Source organism: Phalacrocorax carbo, chromosome Z (genome assembly GCF_963921805.1).
Source record: "Phalacrocorax carbo chromosome Z, bPhaCar2.1, whole genome shotgun sequence".
NCBI lineage: Eukaryota > Metazoa > Chordata > Aves > Suliformes > Phalacrocoracidae > Phalacrocorax > Phalacrocorax carbo.
This window is the reverse complement of record NC_087548.1, coordinates 83,475,850-83,490,701: the sequence shown is the minus strand read 5'-3', so window position 1 is coordinate 83,490,701 and position 14,852 is coordinate 83,475,850. Positions and strand designations below refer to the sequence as shown.

The window sequence follows — 14,852 nt, the reverse complement described above, 5'->3', positions numbered from 1 at the left end:
CCCTAGCTACCAGAGGCTCCAAAGCAATGTCTAATGTTTAAGCAGTCAAGAGGTGTTTTATCTGCGCTGTGTCTCATAGCCTGTGTTGCAAAAACTAGCATTTAAAAGAGTAGTTGCAAATACCATCATTTTAATCTTTGGCAGATTTCTGTTGGCCTGTAACATGAAAAAATTGTGAAGACTGAAATTATATTTATGTTGTTCCTGCTTGTTTTTATTTGTTTTATCAGACTAAGGCTTAACTACTTCAAACAAACCATCAGTGAACAAACATTTGACAAAGAGTTGTCAAAAGAATGAAAATCAGAGCAGTGGCTCATAATTTCTTTGAATGCCTCTGTTTAGCTGAATTGCCATCATGGTATTTAGACAAAATTTTGCAGATGCATAATTTTTGTTGTATTTATTAAAACAAGCCGCAATAAAGCAACAGTTTTACTGCCTTTAAACTGCAATCTTAAATTTATTCTATTTAGACAAACGAATATGTTCTTTTTTTGACACTAGAGTATATTCGTTTGAGGTTTGTTTTAACAAAACAATTTAACATATAGGAACACGTGGCTTTTAGACAGAATTGCCAGTTTTTAAAAGGTAATTGTCGCAAATGTAATTTCTTTCCGCAGGATAATGGATCTCCTGAAGAACATGCAATTTATGTTTGGGACCATTTTATTTCCCAGTCAGCTGCAGAGAACGTGTTTTTTGTTGCTCACAGTTATGGTGGACTTGCCTTTGTAGAGTTGGTAAGTGTGACTTCTCCATTGCCTTCTTTCCTGAAGTCTTTCACGGAATTTCTACATTCTTTGTGATCAGCTTCTTGAAAGCAAGCCATTTAGGAACAACTTTGAACCAGTGGTCAGATACAGATCTGTGAGGATTTCTTTGCAGCTGGAAGGTCACTGCATTTTTCTCTGGTTTTGTGTTAGACAATAAGTTCCCAAGCGTGTACAAACCTGAAGGGCTGTGGGAAAACAAAGTGTTTCGGATCCTCCTTGTCCGGACTACGTACCGAAAGGCAGCACTCAGTGAGTTTCTGCGTTGGGGCAGAAAGACTGGAGGTAAAGACTGAGAGCATAAAAACACAGTTTTAAAGCAAAGTCACATTAACTAATGCACTTTTTTGTATACAGATTGGAACTGAACGTGAGGGGAAATTTGGGGGTGTTACCCGATTTTGCAGTTATTCCACAGAGGTCTGCAGAAGTTGCTGGGAAGACCTTTTTTTGCCTTTTATTAGGCTCTGGATAAACCCTGCAGTGATCAGAGGTGGGGAGGACGCTGCGTGGTGTAAAGCAGCCCCACGCCAGGTGCTGGGACTGCTGAACGTCCAGTCTGTCAGTCCTTAACCCTTTTCTCTAAAGGCAAATTCGTTGACCTCATATGGAGCACGAAGTTGTCTGTGGAACTTGTGTACCGTTCTCCAAGTGTAGCTGTCCTCTCCTCACTTAATTGCAAAATTCTGGTGTAATCAGGATGTGTTTTATTGAATAAGAAAAAAAAAAAAAGTCCTGTTTATTGTGGAAACGTAAGTTGCAGAATACTGCGGTTGGTTTTGTTGCAGACACAGGAATCAGCAGACGTGTATGTACATCTTTTGTCTATAGCATGGTACTTTAACTGAAAGTCAGAAAAAGTGGTTCTTGAATGCCTCAGTTAAGAAAAAGCGTGCATGAGTGTTTTGTTTTTAATCTTGTGCTGCTCTGAGTAGCAAGAAGAATCTGGAGCAGGACAACTTGTATTATTTTAAGAATTTAAGATTTTTGTTAGCCCTTTCCATTTGTAGAAGTTAAGGCCATTTTGATTTTGCCTGTGCTTCCAGAAGAGTATTTTTGAAATACATATGATGCGTACGGATTTGAGACTTGAGAACAGTTCGGCTGATCATTTTCCACAGGTATTTTATTACCAGGTCAATAAATAGTCTCAAAACTGAATTTTTAAGAGATCACATTAGTGAAGATGTATAATTCCTTCTATAACCACAACTTTGGGCATGCAAAGGGTTGTGTAGTGTGTGCCTGTTGCTCCTTGGATGGGTGAGGAGCATCTCTTCTGCCTTGGCTTCCCCGAGCTGTGATTTTCAGCTGCCCTGTGTTTCAGCCCAGGTTGTTCTGGTGTGCCCCGTCTGTCCAAAGCAAAGTGTTAGCAGAATTTCTGTAGGTTTTGTAAAGCCACGTTGTTTGGGCCGCTGGACGCCCTACAGATGCATACGCTTAGCGCAGGGCAGGAATAATAATCGACAGGAGACCTTTCTCAGTGTTTCCTAAACAAAGCGCTTATTTGAAGGAGGCTTGGGGAGTTTTTCCATCACATCTCAGTCAATGGCTTGAGGTGGCATGGGTAACAGATGACCAACGTGTCATTCCCATTTTGCCTGTTTCTCTTGTCACACTGGTGGATATTCCTTCACTTTTGTTCTACTTTAATATGAAGCACACAGATGTTTCAGAACAAGACTTGACTTCTGACCTTGGGGCTTCCAGGGTCAGGGTGCTCAGGGCCTGTGAAATTATCACAAGCTGAGCTAAAGTTTTTATCCATCGCAGGAAGCAACCAGTAAGTAAGAAGTTAAAAAGGAGCTTTGTCAGAGAGACAAGATGGTCTCAGTAAGGGTCAGCTTCTGTAGTCTGCTGTCTCTGCAGGAGATGCATGCCTGAGAGGAAGAATATAATATATAACCATTGGCACATCACATATCTGTCATGCAAAACTAGACCTGAGAAGTATATTTAATGTAGCCTGATTGTTCTTTAAAAAAATCACAGGATATTAACACCTGGTTTTGGTAGAGGTGGTTTGGTGTCTGGGCTCCACTGAAAGCCATTTAATTAAATAATGCCTACACAGATGCAGATATCATCGAAATAAACCTTGGACTGTTCTATCACAATATTAATTTGTAAGATTTTATTTTGTTACGATCTCCTTTCTCTTCAACTTTATATCCATATGGCACTTAGTAATTGCAAAGAGCTCAAAAAAAAAAAAGAACTGGAGCAGCTGATGGGCAATTACTGTCTTGTGACAAATACATGTTCGATCACTTCACTTTCTTTCCTGCTCTGCGTGGGGGAGATGATGGTGAGGGCGATAGAGCCGCTACACCAGATAGCAACCGTACCACCTCTACACTTGCTATGCAAGAATTTGGGGTCAACTGATTCGCAAAATTGTAGGTTACAGTAGTTACGGAGACCTGTTGCACAGCTGCTCCTTCTGCATCCGTGCCTCCTGTAAGGGAGCACTGTGAAGCATATGGCTCTCATTTGGAGCGAAGGATTCCGCCTGGGCCCTCTGCATTTTATTGTGCCCGCAGGGGAAAAGAAAACAAGCAAAGAAGTCCAAAAACATTTGCGTTTTCAATGAATATCTTTTAAATTCACTTTGCAAGTTCATCGCTGCAAGGTCTGTCCCAGTGGCCTGCAGTCACCTCGGTCACAGAGATTCCCCAGCCCATCACTTCGTCACAGCGCAAGGCCTCGATGAAAGCCTGACGTGCTGGCGTTAAGCAGAGAAACCCAGCGAAACCTGATATGAAGCAAAAACTCCTTCGTGTTAGCTCGTACCATCACGTGGGAAGAGCTGCTGCTCTCCCGGGGCCGCGCGGGGAAGTGTTGGCCCTTGCAGGGGCAGGACGCCTCCAGGTGCCCCCTTTGTGTGGGGCTGCTAAAGGTGCTGGCGGGGGAAAAGCAGCTCTGCTTTGCCTTGTCCCTTTGCTCTGCAGGTCTCCGGACTCCAGCGCCGGGTTGTGGCCATGCATTTTGGTGGGAAACTCAAAAAAGAGCAAATATGACCATCGCATGTGAAATAGGTATAAAAGGAGGAACGTTTTTGCTTACAAACCTTTGGTGGCCAAACCTGTTCTTCATTCCGAATTTTATCTCACCATAAAAATCAGGCTATGGTTTGGAAGTCCTTCATTAAACAAACCAGTAAAAACTTGGCTGCAATTTTCAAATACATGCCACAGCATCTAACATTTTTATTGGTCTTTGCAGCTTTTTAATCTGCATTTTTGCATGTCTGTGATTGCCTGATGTTAAGAAAAACAGGGTGAGTCTGTAATACCACGCCTGAATGCACAGAAACTGTTACCCAGTTACTGCAACGTAGGCACACGATTTCTGTACCTTGCTGGGCCATAGATTACTAGGGGAATAATTGAAAGTGATTGAACATGTGTGGGAAGTAAAGTTCCACCAATAAATGTAATTAGTTGTATTGTTTATAGCTTGAATTACAAATGCTAATCATAAACCATATGCTAAAATGTATCTTAATATTTAGTAATTAAAACTTTGTGTAATTGTGGTTTGAAATTAAATGTGCATCTAATAATATCTACAAGTAAATTGCTTTTTGAATACACAGCACTAAAAATAGTGGTTGGGTCACTGTGTTCTGCTAATTACCGATTTTGAAAAACACAAGCCATGATTCATGAACACATCTCAGCGTCTTACTTCTGTTATCCCTTACACAGTGTAGTCGAGGATTTATTTTCAGAAGCAGCTTGCTGTAGTTGACGGTAAATTGTGGAACTTTCCCAACTCCTAGCTTATAATAATTTTATGAAATTTAACAGAAAGTGAGAATTTCAAGTTGATGGAGTCAATTTTATATTTAGTTTACAGAAAATAAGTTTCTGGTACAACGCCTCCTTTGAGTTTTTTCTGCCAAATTTTGTGGGTTTACAATTATTTTGCTGTAAAAAGAATGTTTTCCCTTGGCATTGCCTGCATGAAGGACCTCCGCAGGAGAAAAGATATATTGTGCCCCTGTGCCTACCTGAGTGCTCTGGCCATCCCCTGCAGATCTGATGGCGGCATCAGGGCCTGGCTGCACGTAGAGGGGACAGGAAGGGTGGTCCCAGGATGCTGCGTGACATGTAAAGCTAGCCGCGTCCATCATTGTAAAAAACACATGACAACTACTCATTTTGGAATCATGAGAGGAATTGTTAAATCTAAGCTTTCAAAATTGTCAATTAGGTATTCAGTATCCTGAGATTTTAAAAAAAAAAAAAAAAAAAAAAAAAGGATTTTGTGGCAGATTTCTCCTGTTCGCCTCCTATATTCATGAGACCTTAGGCTTTGTATTTTCAAGGGTTTCCTCGGCACCTTCTGAGCAGGCAGTGTAGCTGGTTTGTTTTAATTTTAGTTAACTAATGTCTTTAAGTTAAAAATCCACCAAATATAATGGGAATCGTGACAAAATTGTGAGAATCGGTAGTGGTATCGCCAGCTTACAGCATTCATACTGCTGTAAAAATACAAAGCGCACGGGGGAATGTAATATAATTAAATTAGGAGAAGGAAAGTAGGTTCTTTGTCTTTGAGCAGATGAGAAACTATTCATTATGGTCTTTGTTGGCTAAAATGTTGGATGTATATGTTGACAGTTTGCACAAAGGTGTAGATAAAAGTATGTGTGTGTGTATTTTTAGGCAGCTTTGTTAAAATGAGAGCCCTTAAAACACACTGTTCAAATTACTGTACCCACTGTAACGTCCTAATTCCATCAAAATCAGCCAATTTTGTCCATTTGAAATAATTTTAGGTCCATCATTTTCAGATACGCTCTGCGATACGCTGCCACTTCATTTTGTTGTATTGTGCTGAGTACAGCGAGGACCTGACCCTGGCTAGAGCTGATAGGTGCCATAATAATAATGATGATAAACGGACACCTGCTGAGCTACCTGGGAGTCTCTGGGGCTGCGTCAGTATTCCGGCAGAGGCAAAACGCAATTTAAAAGCCTTAATGACTGGGCTGTGAACCTGTCATTAGCTTTTCATTAATTTAATTTCCTGAAATTTCTGATTGAATCGTTAGTTGTATCCGGCTTTTTATTTATATACACTTGCATAAATATATCTATCTACTTACTTTTTATGTTTAGTTTGGCTCAAGAATTGATAAGCATAGAGCAGGTATGGTGGATATACAACTCTTAATTCCCCTGGCTGACATATTGCATTGAAATACGTCTACTGATGTGTGGCAGAAATAACACAAGATCTGTGATGATCGTAGGAAACGTGGGACAGAGCTGGAAGTAGAGAGCTGAGAAACAAAACACTTGGTGGCCAAGATCCGTATTGTGAAGAAACAAAGCAAAATATCGCTGTGCTTCAAGGCGTTGTGAGCATTAAACTGAAAAAAAAACAATAAAAGAGGGCATTCCTTAAATGTCGAATGTCCATCGGGAGAGCAGGGGTGTGGTCTTGTAGGTATATGGTGACTTGGGCTATATGTCTTTGGACAAATCATCTCACCCAACTCTACCTGTTTTAGGTCTCACCTTCTTCTGTGTTGTACACTTACATTAGCTCCTCTTCGCGTCAGGTCTGACTGAGGTAGGGACTCAGACGAGTAAGTCTGAAATTAAAAACAGGGTCTTAATTCTATTTGGTTATTTATTTCACCTATAGTTTGTTCTTCTTGGAAAAATGCTTGTTCATGTGAAGAAGGTCAAACGAGAATGAGGGTGGACAAGAGGAGCTAATGGAGAAACAGCAGTGGGTTGCGTAACAAGGGTTGGACAGGACTAGGGTCACTACCCTTGGGGCAAACTTCTTTTAGTATTTCTGTTGCTGACATGGGCATACAAAGCATTTGCTAATGGAATTGGCCCCTGGCATGAAGTGGTAAAGTCACCGTTGGTATTCAGAAATAGAATTTCTGCAGCAATGGAAATTAAAGGGAATAATACAAACTTCAGGACAGTTAGGCTTTGACTGGATAGTCACCTGCATTTGTGTGTGAAGCGTGATCTCATCAAGGGGGAGCGGCAGGGATGGAGGAGCCCTTGGATGTGCAGCTTCATTGCTGATGGCTGTACATTAATGGCCTGGTAACACAACAGAAGAGCCAAACGTGATCCTCTGACTTGTTCACTCTTTCCATCCTAGGAATGGGAGTGTTAGTGCCAGCCAGCATGCTGGTGAAATTAATCTGAGGTAATCGTGAGACATTCGGGAAGATTAACTCAGTCTGGAAGAGATGTGGGGAAGAGGTATCAGTAGGCTCATAGTGATGGAGAGCCGATTTCACTAGAAACGATGGAGGATACGCGGACGCACTGTGATGTGGTGCCACGAGGAGATGTCCTACCTGCCGTGAACACCAGAATCCATATAGCTGTAGAAACAGTACACACACCTTCTGGGTTTATCAATCTTAATAAGAGCTGCGTAATCTGCTAGTGCTCTTACATTAGCTTTGGTAGCCGTTGAAGAAAAAGAAGGTTTGGAGTCTATTCTGTATTTGCTACAGAAGCAGAGTTTAAAAAGCATGGCTTGTTCAGCCTGGCGAAGGGAAGCTTAGAGGGATTGATAGCACTCTGCAAATACAGCGGGAGAGTAAACAGCGGGAGGGAGAGCCGTGTAAGCCAAAGAACAATGTTGGCACAGGAACAAATGGATTAAAACTGGTCATGAATAAATTTAGGGTGGAATTAGCTTTCTCACCGTTGGATGAGGAAGGCCTGTTTGGGAACAGTAGGACTGGGGCAAAGCTGCTACCCAGCGTGACCCACACATGGGAAGAGTTATGTGAGTAATTGGCTGAGACCATCAGCCCTTGGTATGACCCAGCAGTCTGTGTTCCTGCGAAAGCCGGTGTGTGCAGGTGTGTGTTTTCAGCCACGAACAATTGAACCCAGTTTGGATTAATTTTACTGGAGTCGGTGCCTCTCTGACTCCAGGCCCAATCCTCTGGAAGCGCTGAGTTTGAACCAAAACCAGGACAAACCCCCAAACACCAATGTTTGCAAACAACTTTTTTCCCTCCTTCTTGTTTCTGGAAGTCATGGACTCATGTTTGCTAATGCTTTCTGAAATGCCCAAGCTTCAGCTTGCAGCAGAAAGCAACAGGTATCTCAGGTCCCATGGTGAGGGGTGGCAGCAGTAAGGAAATTAAATGATGGACTGAGCAAAAAATACTGAGGTATCTTAATACACGTCACTGCCTGCTGTTCTGGGAGCAACTTCTTGATCACGTCTGGCTTTTACTGATGTATACATGCAAAAAGTGTGTGTGCGCGTCTGTGTATACACACTAACATACATATATATATATTTATATGCATATATTGCCCATTTTAACACAGAGCAGATAAACATTTTAGGCCACTCTCAGCCTAAATAAATAAGCTGAGAAGTGTAGGCTGGCATCATTATTTCATTTGCTGCCAGTTATTGTTATTATCCATTTGCACTGCAGTGGCAATCACACAGGTGGGCCTTGTCCTGAAGAGCTTGAAGTCTGGACGGATCATCTAACGGAGAGAGGCAGAGGAACGATGAACGATTTCCAAGCAGTTCAGAGCAGCATCGCTGCGTGTCCTTTGTCATTTTTTGGTGTTTTAGTTTAAATGCCATGTAGGCATCCCCTTTCTCATTCATCCCCAGCCCTCTCAGCCTTCCTACTGGATGAGAGAAGAGGATGGCTGCAACGAAAGCCTGAGCGTTGGCCAATTCCAGGGCAGGCTCATGTTTTGAATATCAATCCCTCCTCATCACCTTGCTCTAGATAACTTGCTCCGCCGCATTACTTTTTGCTTCCTCTTAATCATTTGCTAATGTAATATCTCATGCATCACTCAGCTCAGTCCATGGTCTGAGTCTAGCCCTACATATGCCCCTTCCCCATTTCTTCCAAAACGAGAAGGGCAATGTTTCATGGACGGGAACGATACACGGAGTCCTAACTGCCGGCACCACCCATCATTACTTTACATCCGTTCATATTAATCTTCTAGTTTGACGCCAAAGTTGGAATGCTATAAACTGCACAGAGGAGATGGAGATGGGTAAAAGTTAGGGTCACTTGGAAATCCAGTTACTTGGAAACGCATTTGTGTCCTATGGGATTTGGAGATCGAAGGCACAGCACTTTCTACATTTCTTTGCAGAGACTTTTCTACAGTTGCGTCATCTCACTAGCTGTATATTTTTGTAATTTCTTTGCATTGTTTTAAATTCCATGCACAGTGAACATTTATTTTTAGATTTCGGTAAAAAGAGCTTTCTGAACTTTAGCAATTGTTCTCATACTTCTATCCTCTTGTTCTCTTGTTGCCCAACTATATATAACTACGTCTTTTTTTTCTCTCTTTTTTCATTGTACTCCTGTCTGAATCCAGTACTATTTGTCAACATTTCTCTGGTAGTATGCTGAGAATCGAACTCTGTATTTTAAGAGCAGTTACTATAGTTAGCTCAAGGTGAACTTCAGTACCTTCATTCAGCTCTGCAGCACTTTGGTCAATGCAGCCAAGAAAGTACTAGATTTTTTTTTTCCAAAGTTTCTTTGAATTTGGTACCCACTGATGTTCCTGCATCCCCCAGAGTATTTTAGGGCTCTCAGTTTCTCTTTCCCCAGTGGTACTAAATGTAGTAGATGATTCCCGCCTCCCCCAGCAGTGTTACCTCACGTTCTTCCAAACCAAATCTAGCCGCGTTGCGGCCCTTGTTGCGCGGGTTGACAGACTAGATTGTCAGAACGATCCCTTTTGTGCTACAGGTCTATGAGTCTCGGGAGCTCGTTTTGTATTTCTTTCATGCTTTACTTCTCTTGGCAGTTTCTCCCACTTTAATGTCACCTGCAAATTTAATTAATTCCAGATCATTAATGAAGATGTTAAATAAAACCATATTTGGCATCTATCCCTATATCTGACTAGAAACTTCCTTCTGGCTCAATAAATTCCTTTGTATTAGTATGTTTGCCTGCATCATTTCAACTCTTTTAAATTTTGCGAGACATTGTACTTATCAGTTTATTTTTCATTTCAAATTCTAGCTCTGAAAGAAAAAAAAAAGCCAAAGCACAGGACTGTGTTCAAAGAACACGTCGCTCGTACCTTCAGCTGTGCAGATAAACTTCAGCCCCTGAGCCTATCAGAGATGATGGGGCAACACCTGTGTGCAACCATCTCCTTAATCACAGAATCATGAAGGTTGGAAAAGACCTCTCGGATCATCAAGTCCAACCGCCAGCCCAACCCTCCCCGGCCTCCTAAACCATGCCCTGAAGTGCCACATCTACACGTGTTTTGAGCCCCCCAGGGACGGTGACTCCCCCACCTCTCTGGGCAGCCTGTGACAGGGCCTGACCACTCTTGCAGGGAAGACATTTCCCCTCATCTCCAACCTAAACCTCCCCTGACGCAGCTGAAATGTGGGGAATAGACCGTTGATCCCAACAGTTAACTCCAGGACCCAGGACAACCAGTTTTGCTTAGTTTCTTGCCTACCTATTAATTTCCTCACTGGTTGCCCAAGCTTCCCAGAAGTTACCAGTTGTCACCTCTAGACATGCGCCTCCATAGAGGAATTTTCTGTCCAAACCATCTCATACTTACCAGAGTTCTTCCAGATGTTGGGGAAATTGATCAGCAGTAAGGGGAGACGAGTCTTCTGTCCTGAACCTCTGAGAAAAGTACCTGACATCATTGAAAGTCTTTGCCTTCTCTCTGATGTAAACCATTTCGGTCCATCTCTTTTCTGGCTTCCCGAGGTGAATTCCTGAGATGCTGGTACATGTGCCGTCCTGCCCGTGAGTCCTGCTGCATAAATAAAAAGTCCCATCTCCTGTCTTCCTGGACAGACTTCCTAGCTCTTCACCCCATTCAGGGTGATCTTCAGACTGTGCCTTCTTAATCTTGTAAAACCTTCTACGAATGTACATCTTCCTTCTTATTTCAGTTAATCCACATGTTTCTGGGTCTTACCGGCAGGTGCATCTTTCTGCTGTGGTACTGCAACCTCCAGTTTTCCTCGTCCTCTGCAGGTGCCTCTTTTCAGGCAGTGGCGCACCAGGACAGAAGAATGAAATTTTTAGACCACCACTTCATGTAGATGTGGTCATTGCATCTATGAATGGCCACACGTCGGGCTGACGGGAGGTTCAAACAACACGAGTAATGGGTTGGGTTTTTTTCCCAGCAGGCACAATATGAAACCCCCTGGCATTTTATTTAACTTCCTAGTTTGTTACTTACCTCTCTAGATTGGTTTGGAGAGCAGCTGGATGCTAAAGATCTTACAGCAGATGACATCATCACAGGCTGAAGGGATTGCAGTCCTTTTTGAATGTATATATGAGCACTAATAAAGAAGAAAAGTAGGAGTTTTGGATTTGCTTGTATGACGAAGAAAGTGGGAAAATTACATGTATTAGTCCCTGACAAGTTTTGTAGTGCATTTAGATTATTTTATCTGAAATATTAGGCCTTTTTAAAATCTGTTGTTGTTGTTTTTTTTTAATGGAAGAACCATCAAAAAAAGGAAGTTGTCTCACTGTTATTTCATACTTTTTTTCCATTTCTGTGACATGCTTTTACACCAATAAGACTACGCAAGTGTATTGTGTTACTGTTAATTTAAATGTTAATTATGGTGAAAAGTATAGGTATGGCTTTTGTGTGGAACAGTAGAGATTTTATAAGACTTTAAGACCTGGTTTAGTGGATCAACCAGGGGAACTGCAAGCTAATAATATATTAGGCATTAAAATCCAGGTGGAGTAAAAGGAATCCAAACATACTCTGGTGAAGGGAGCTCTAAAATTGTGGTACTATAAGAAGGAGCTGGTATTTGCATTTTATCCTAGAACTTTCCTTTCTATAATCTAGTGAAGCTGTGTTACAGGGCTTTTTCAGTATGTTAGTGAAGTATTTTAATATTAATAATAATAGCATGACTACCAGTGTTTAAATGTTAAAGTAATCCTATTTAAGAGCTTTGCTTGAATACGATATGAAGTAAAAATATGTAAGCAGATCTTGCACACGTATTCATTGAGAAAATAGTGCTTTTAACACTGCAGAACTGAACTGAGATTTTAATGCAAAGTGTCAAAACGCAGGAGTAAAATTTCCATGTAAGTACATGAAAAATAAATAGTTTAATTAGTTATGTTTCGGTCTTTTCCATTTTCCGAGGCAAATTAAACGTAATTGGTGAATCTCAGTATCCTGCAGTATCAGGATACAAAGTGCACGAGGTTTTTGCAAGCTTGATTAAGCCAAGGCATTTTATTTGCTTGTCGATACCTGGATTATATTTTGTCCTGGGGAGGCTCTAGCCGGCTGACAGGAGTATTATGCCTTTGTGCTATGAAGTTAGGAGCCGCTAGTGATCTTTAAAAGCAGAGATTCTTCAGAGGAAAAGTTTTTGTAGGCTTTTTTGCTCGTTCCTTCGTCCTCCTCCTTTCTCTCCCCATCGCTTTCCCAGGAACAGGTGATGAATAATGTTTAGGAAATCATTCCCCACAAGCCTCCATGGGAAGACTTGTTATTTTAGCAATTTCGATGTAGTTACCAAGTCGCTGGTGAACCTGTATGGTCCTGTGGCCATGAGGAGTGCTTTGTGCACCTTACCAAGTTTTACTCCAGTTTGGAGTGTTTTTGAAGCATTAATGTTATACTTCAGCTGCTTTGCTTAAGAGCCATAGTGTTTTCTTGAATTCCTTTAAAACATAGCCTAAAACAGTCAAGGGTATGAAAAATATGATTACAATATTCTTTGACAGAATATATTTCAGGCAACAGAGTGATGATTGTGATCTCTGATCGCTGGTATTGTAGTTCTTGTAAGTGATAAACCTTTTATTTTTCCCTACATCACCAAGTGCTTTGTTGAGTAGGTGTAAAAAAAAAAAAAAATCGAAATATCAAAATAATGACAGAAAACCCCAGCCACACCCTCTCGGTCCCTACCCCATTGAGCACATAACTTCCTGCATTTCACAAGGTGTTAAAATACAGAGGTTATATTTTCTCAGCCTTAAAAAAAAAAAAGAAAAAAGGCATTTTTAATTTAACCCTCAGTAATCTTATTTCACTTCTCTGCCGCTGCTGTCTACAGCCCCGGCAGATTTTTTTAAACCAGCTGTTGAAAATAACCTAGTTTAAAGAGTTCACGGCTGAACGTGAGGGATTCATCATTATATATTTACTGTCTGAGGCTGATATAGCTGTAAGGTTTTTCAGATGCCATTGATCTATTGCGCATGTTCCCTCCCCGGGTTGCAGGACGTGCTTCTATTTGCATAAGGCCCTGGGCAAGGTTCTTTCTTGCATTGATTGGCCTGTCCAAGGGAGCCTGATGTGCTCCTGCATTGATCACCCTGTCTTTTCTTGGAAGGCAGTGTTACGCCGAGTTCATCTCAAACATTCTAGGGAGAAGGGAAAACTTTACTGCAGATGTCTCAATTTTATTCAGATGTTCCTTTGAGTATAGGCCTTTCCTTTTTTTTTTTTTAAGGATAAGTTGTGTGGGTTTTTTTTTTTTAATTTGGCTGTGTTTCCGCAGTTATAGCACAGCATAGACCAGAGTGTACTGAAAAGCTATGTTAAATAAAATCGCCATTATGTACACCATTTATTCCATGCTGTGCGGTTTTTTTTAAAAAAAAAAAAACAATGCTATAGCTTCCAGCAAAAATCAAAACTACTCTCTCTTCAAAGGGTTTGCAATTATAAGCTGAGACTTAATCTAAGACTCTCTGTGCTGGTGTCTTTGCTTAGATTAATATTGTCAGTTTGTAACTTGCGCGATTTGTACTGAATTCTCTTCCATCTCACAAAAATATTTTTTAAAATGGCATCTTCAGAATAAAGCTGCAGTTGGATTTTGGCTTTGTGGAGCTGTACTTCGAAATGGGTCACGTAGGTAAATTGCTGAGCAGACCGATGTTTGACCAGCTCTGTGCTGATCAGAGAGGACGAACACCTCCTTACAATGTCCTTGTGTTACATGGGATGCCAGGGGCCGGCTTTCGAAAGCCAGGTTTGGCAGCCCTTGGCTCACCCTTGTAGGGGATGGAGCTTTTCAGTGCCTCCTGCAATAACAACCCGTATTCAGGAGCTCTGAAATCCACCGCTGCAATTTCTGAGAGCCATGTATTTGCTTACGCGGACGACTGTGGGAAAGATGCCCCTCATTTTTGTCCACCAAACCTATTTCTGTGGTCAGAAAACCATTGGACACATGGACTTCCCCGTAGATAGAGGTGAAACACGGTTGTACCCAAAGGGTGGCTCATACCTGGTGAATAAGCTGACACGGACTTCACCGAGCGCGTGACAGTACTGCGTGTTGGTGAAAAATAAAACGTCACGATAGCATCCCTGTCCCGCCGAGCATCACAGAGCCATTCCTTCATCATTTTTTAAAAATCTACTACAGATATTTTTCTGGATGCTGTAGAATTTTCTTCGAAGGAGATAAGTATTCAGAGATACGCGGCTGAGATCGTATTAACGTATTACATAAATTGCGCAGGGTTTTTTTTTTTTTTATCACTTGGATTATAGTTTCATGTCTTTCACAGAAGCAATAATGTATTGCATTGTATTGCGATACTTTGGCTTAGGGAGCGTATTCCTTTGGTCATTCGGTAAAACAAAACTTAGATAAGTATAATTCAGGTAGCGTATATGAAATTTCATCTTCATTATCATGCAAATGCAGTGAGAATGTAACATTTCCCAAGATGTCATCTGACTATTAGGATCTTTAGAAAATGGCCTCTCAAAGCCACAAAGCTAATATTCCAGAAGAAAGCTATATAATACCTAAAAATTGTCTATCCTTATTCTATATGAATAACAAATGTAATAGGACAGGCCATTATTAAAATCGCAGAAGAATGCGTTGACCTATTGGTACAAAGGATCTTTTCTGATTTCTGCATCGATGGTGAATTCTGAGCTTCCCGTAGCATAGAGGATGAACATGCAAATACAGATTTCAAAAATCTGCAGGGGGAAAAAAAAAAAAAAGTTGGATAGTAACTGGAAATCTGTTCTGTTTTGTTTCAGTGTATAAATGAAATCA

General features: G+C 41.2%; 1 protein-coding gene across 2 annotated transcripts in view; it reads left to right on the top strand.

The window, feature by feature from the left end:
- Positions 1 to 14,852, top strand: part of ARB2A (ARB2 cotranscriptional regulator A) — a 282,286-nt gene that overhangs the window by 165,307 nt on the left and 102,127 nt on the right. For both annotated transcript variants that reach the window (XM_064437772.1, XM_064437773.1), the window contains one exon: positions 627 to 746. In XM_064437772.1, the coding sequence (XP_064293842.1) occupies positions 627 to 746 (120 nt within the window). The remainder of the gene's footprint in view (positions 1 to 626; positions 747 to 14,852) is intronic.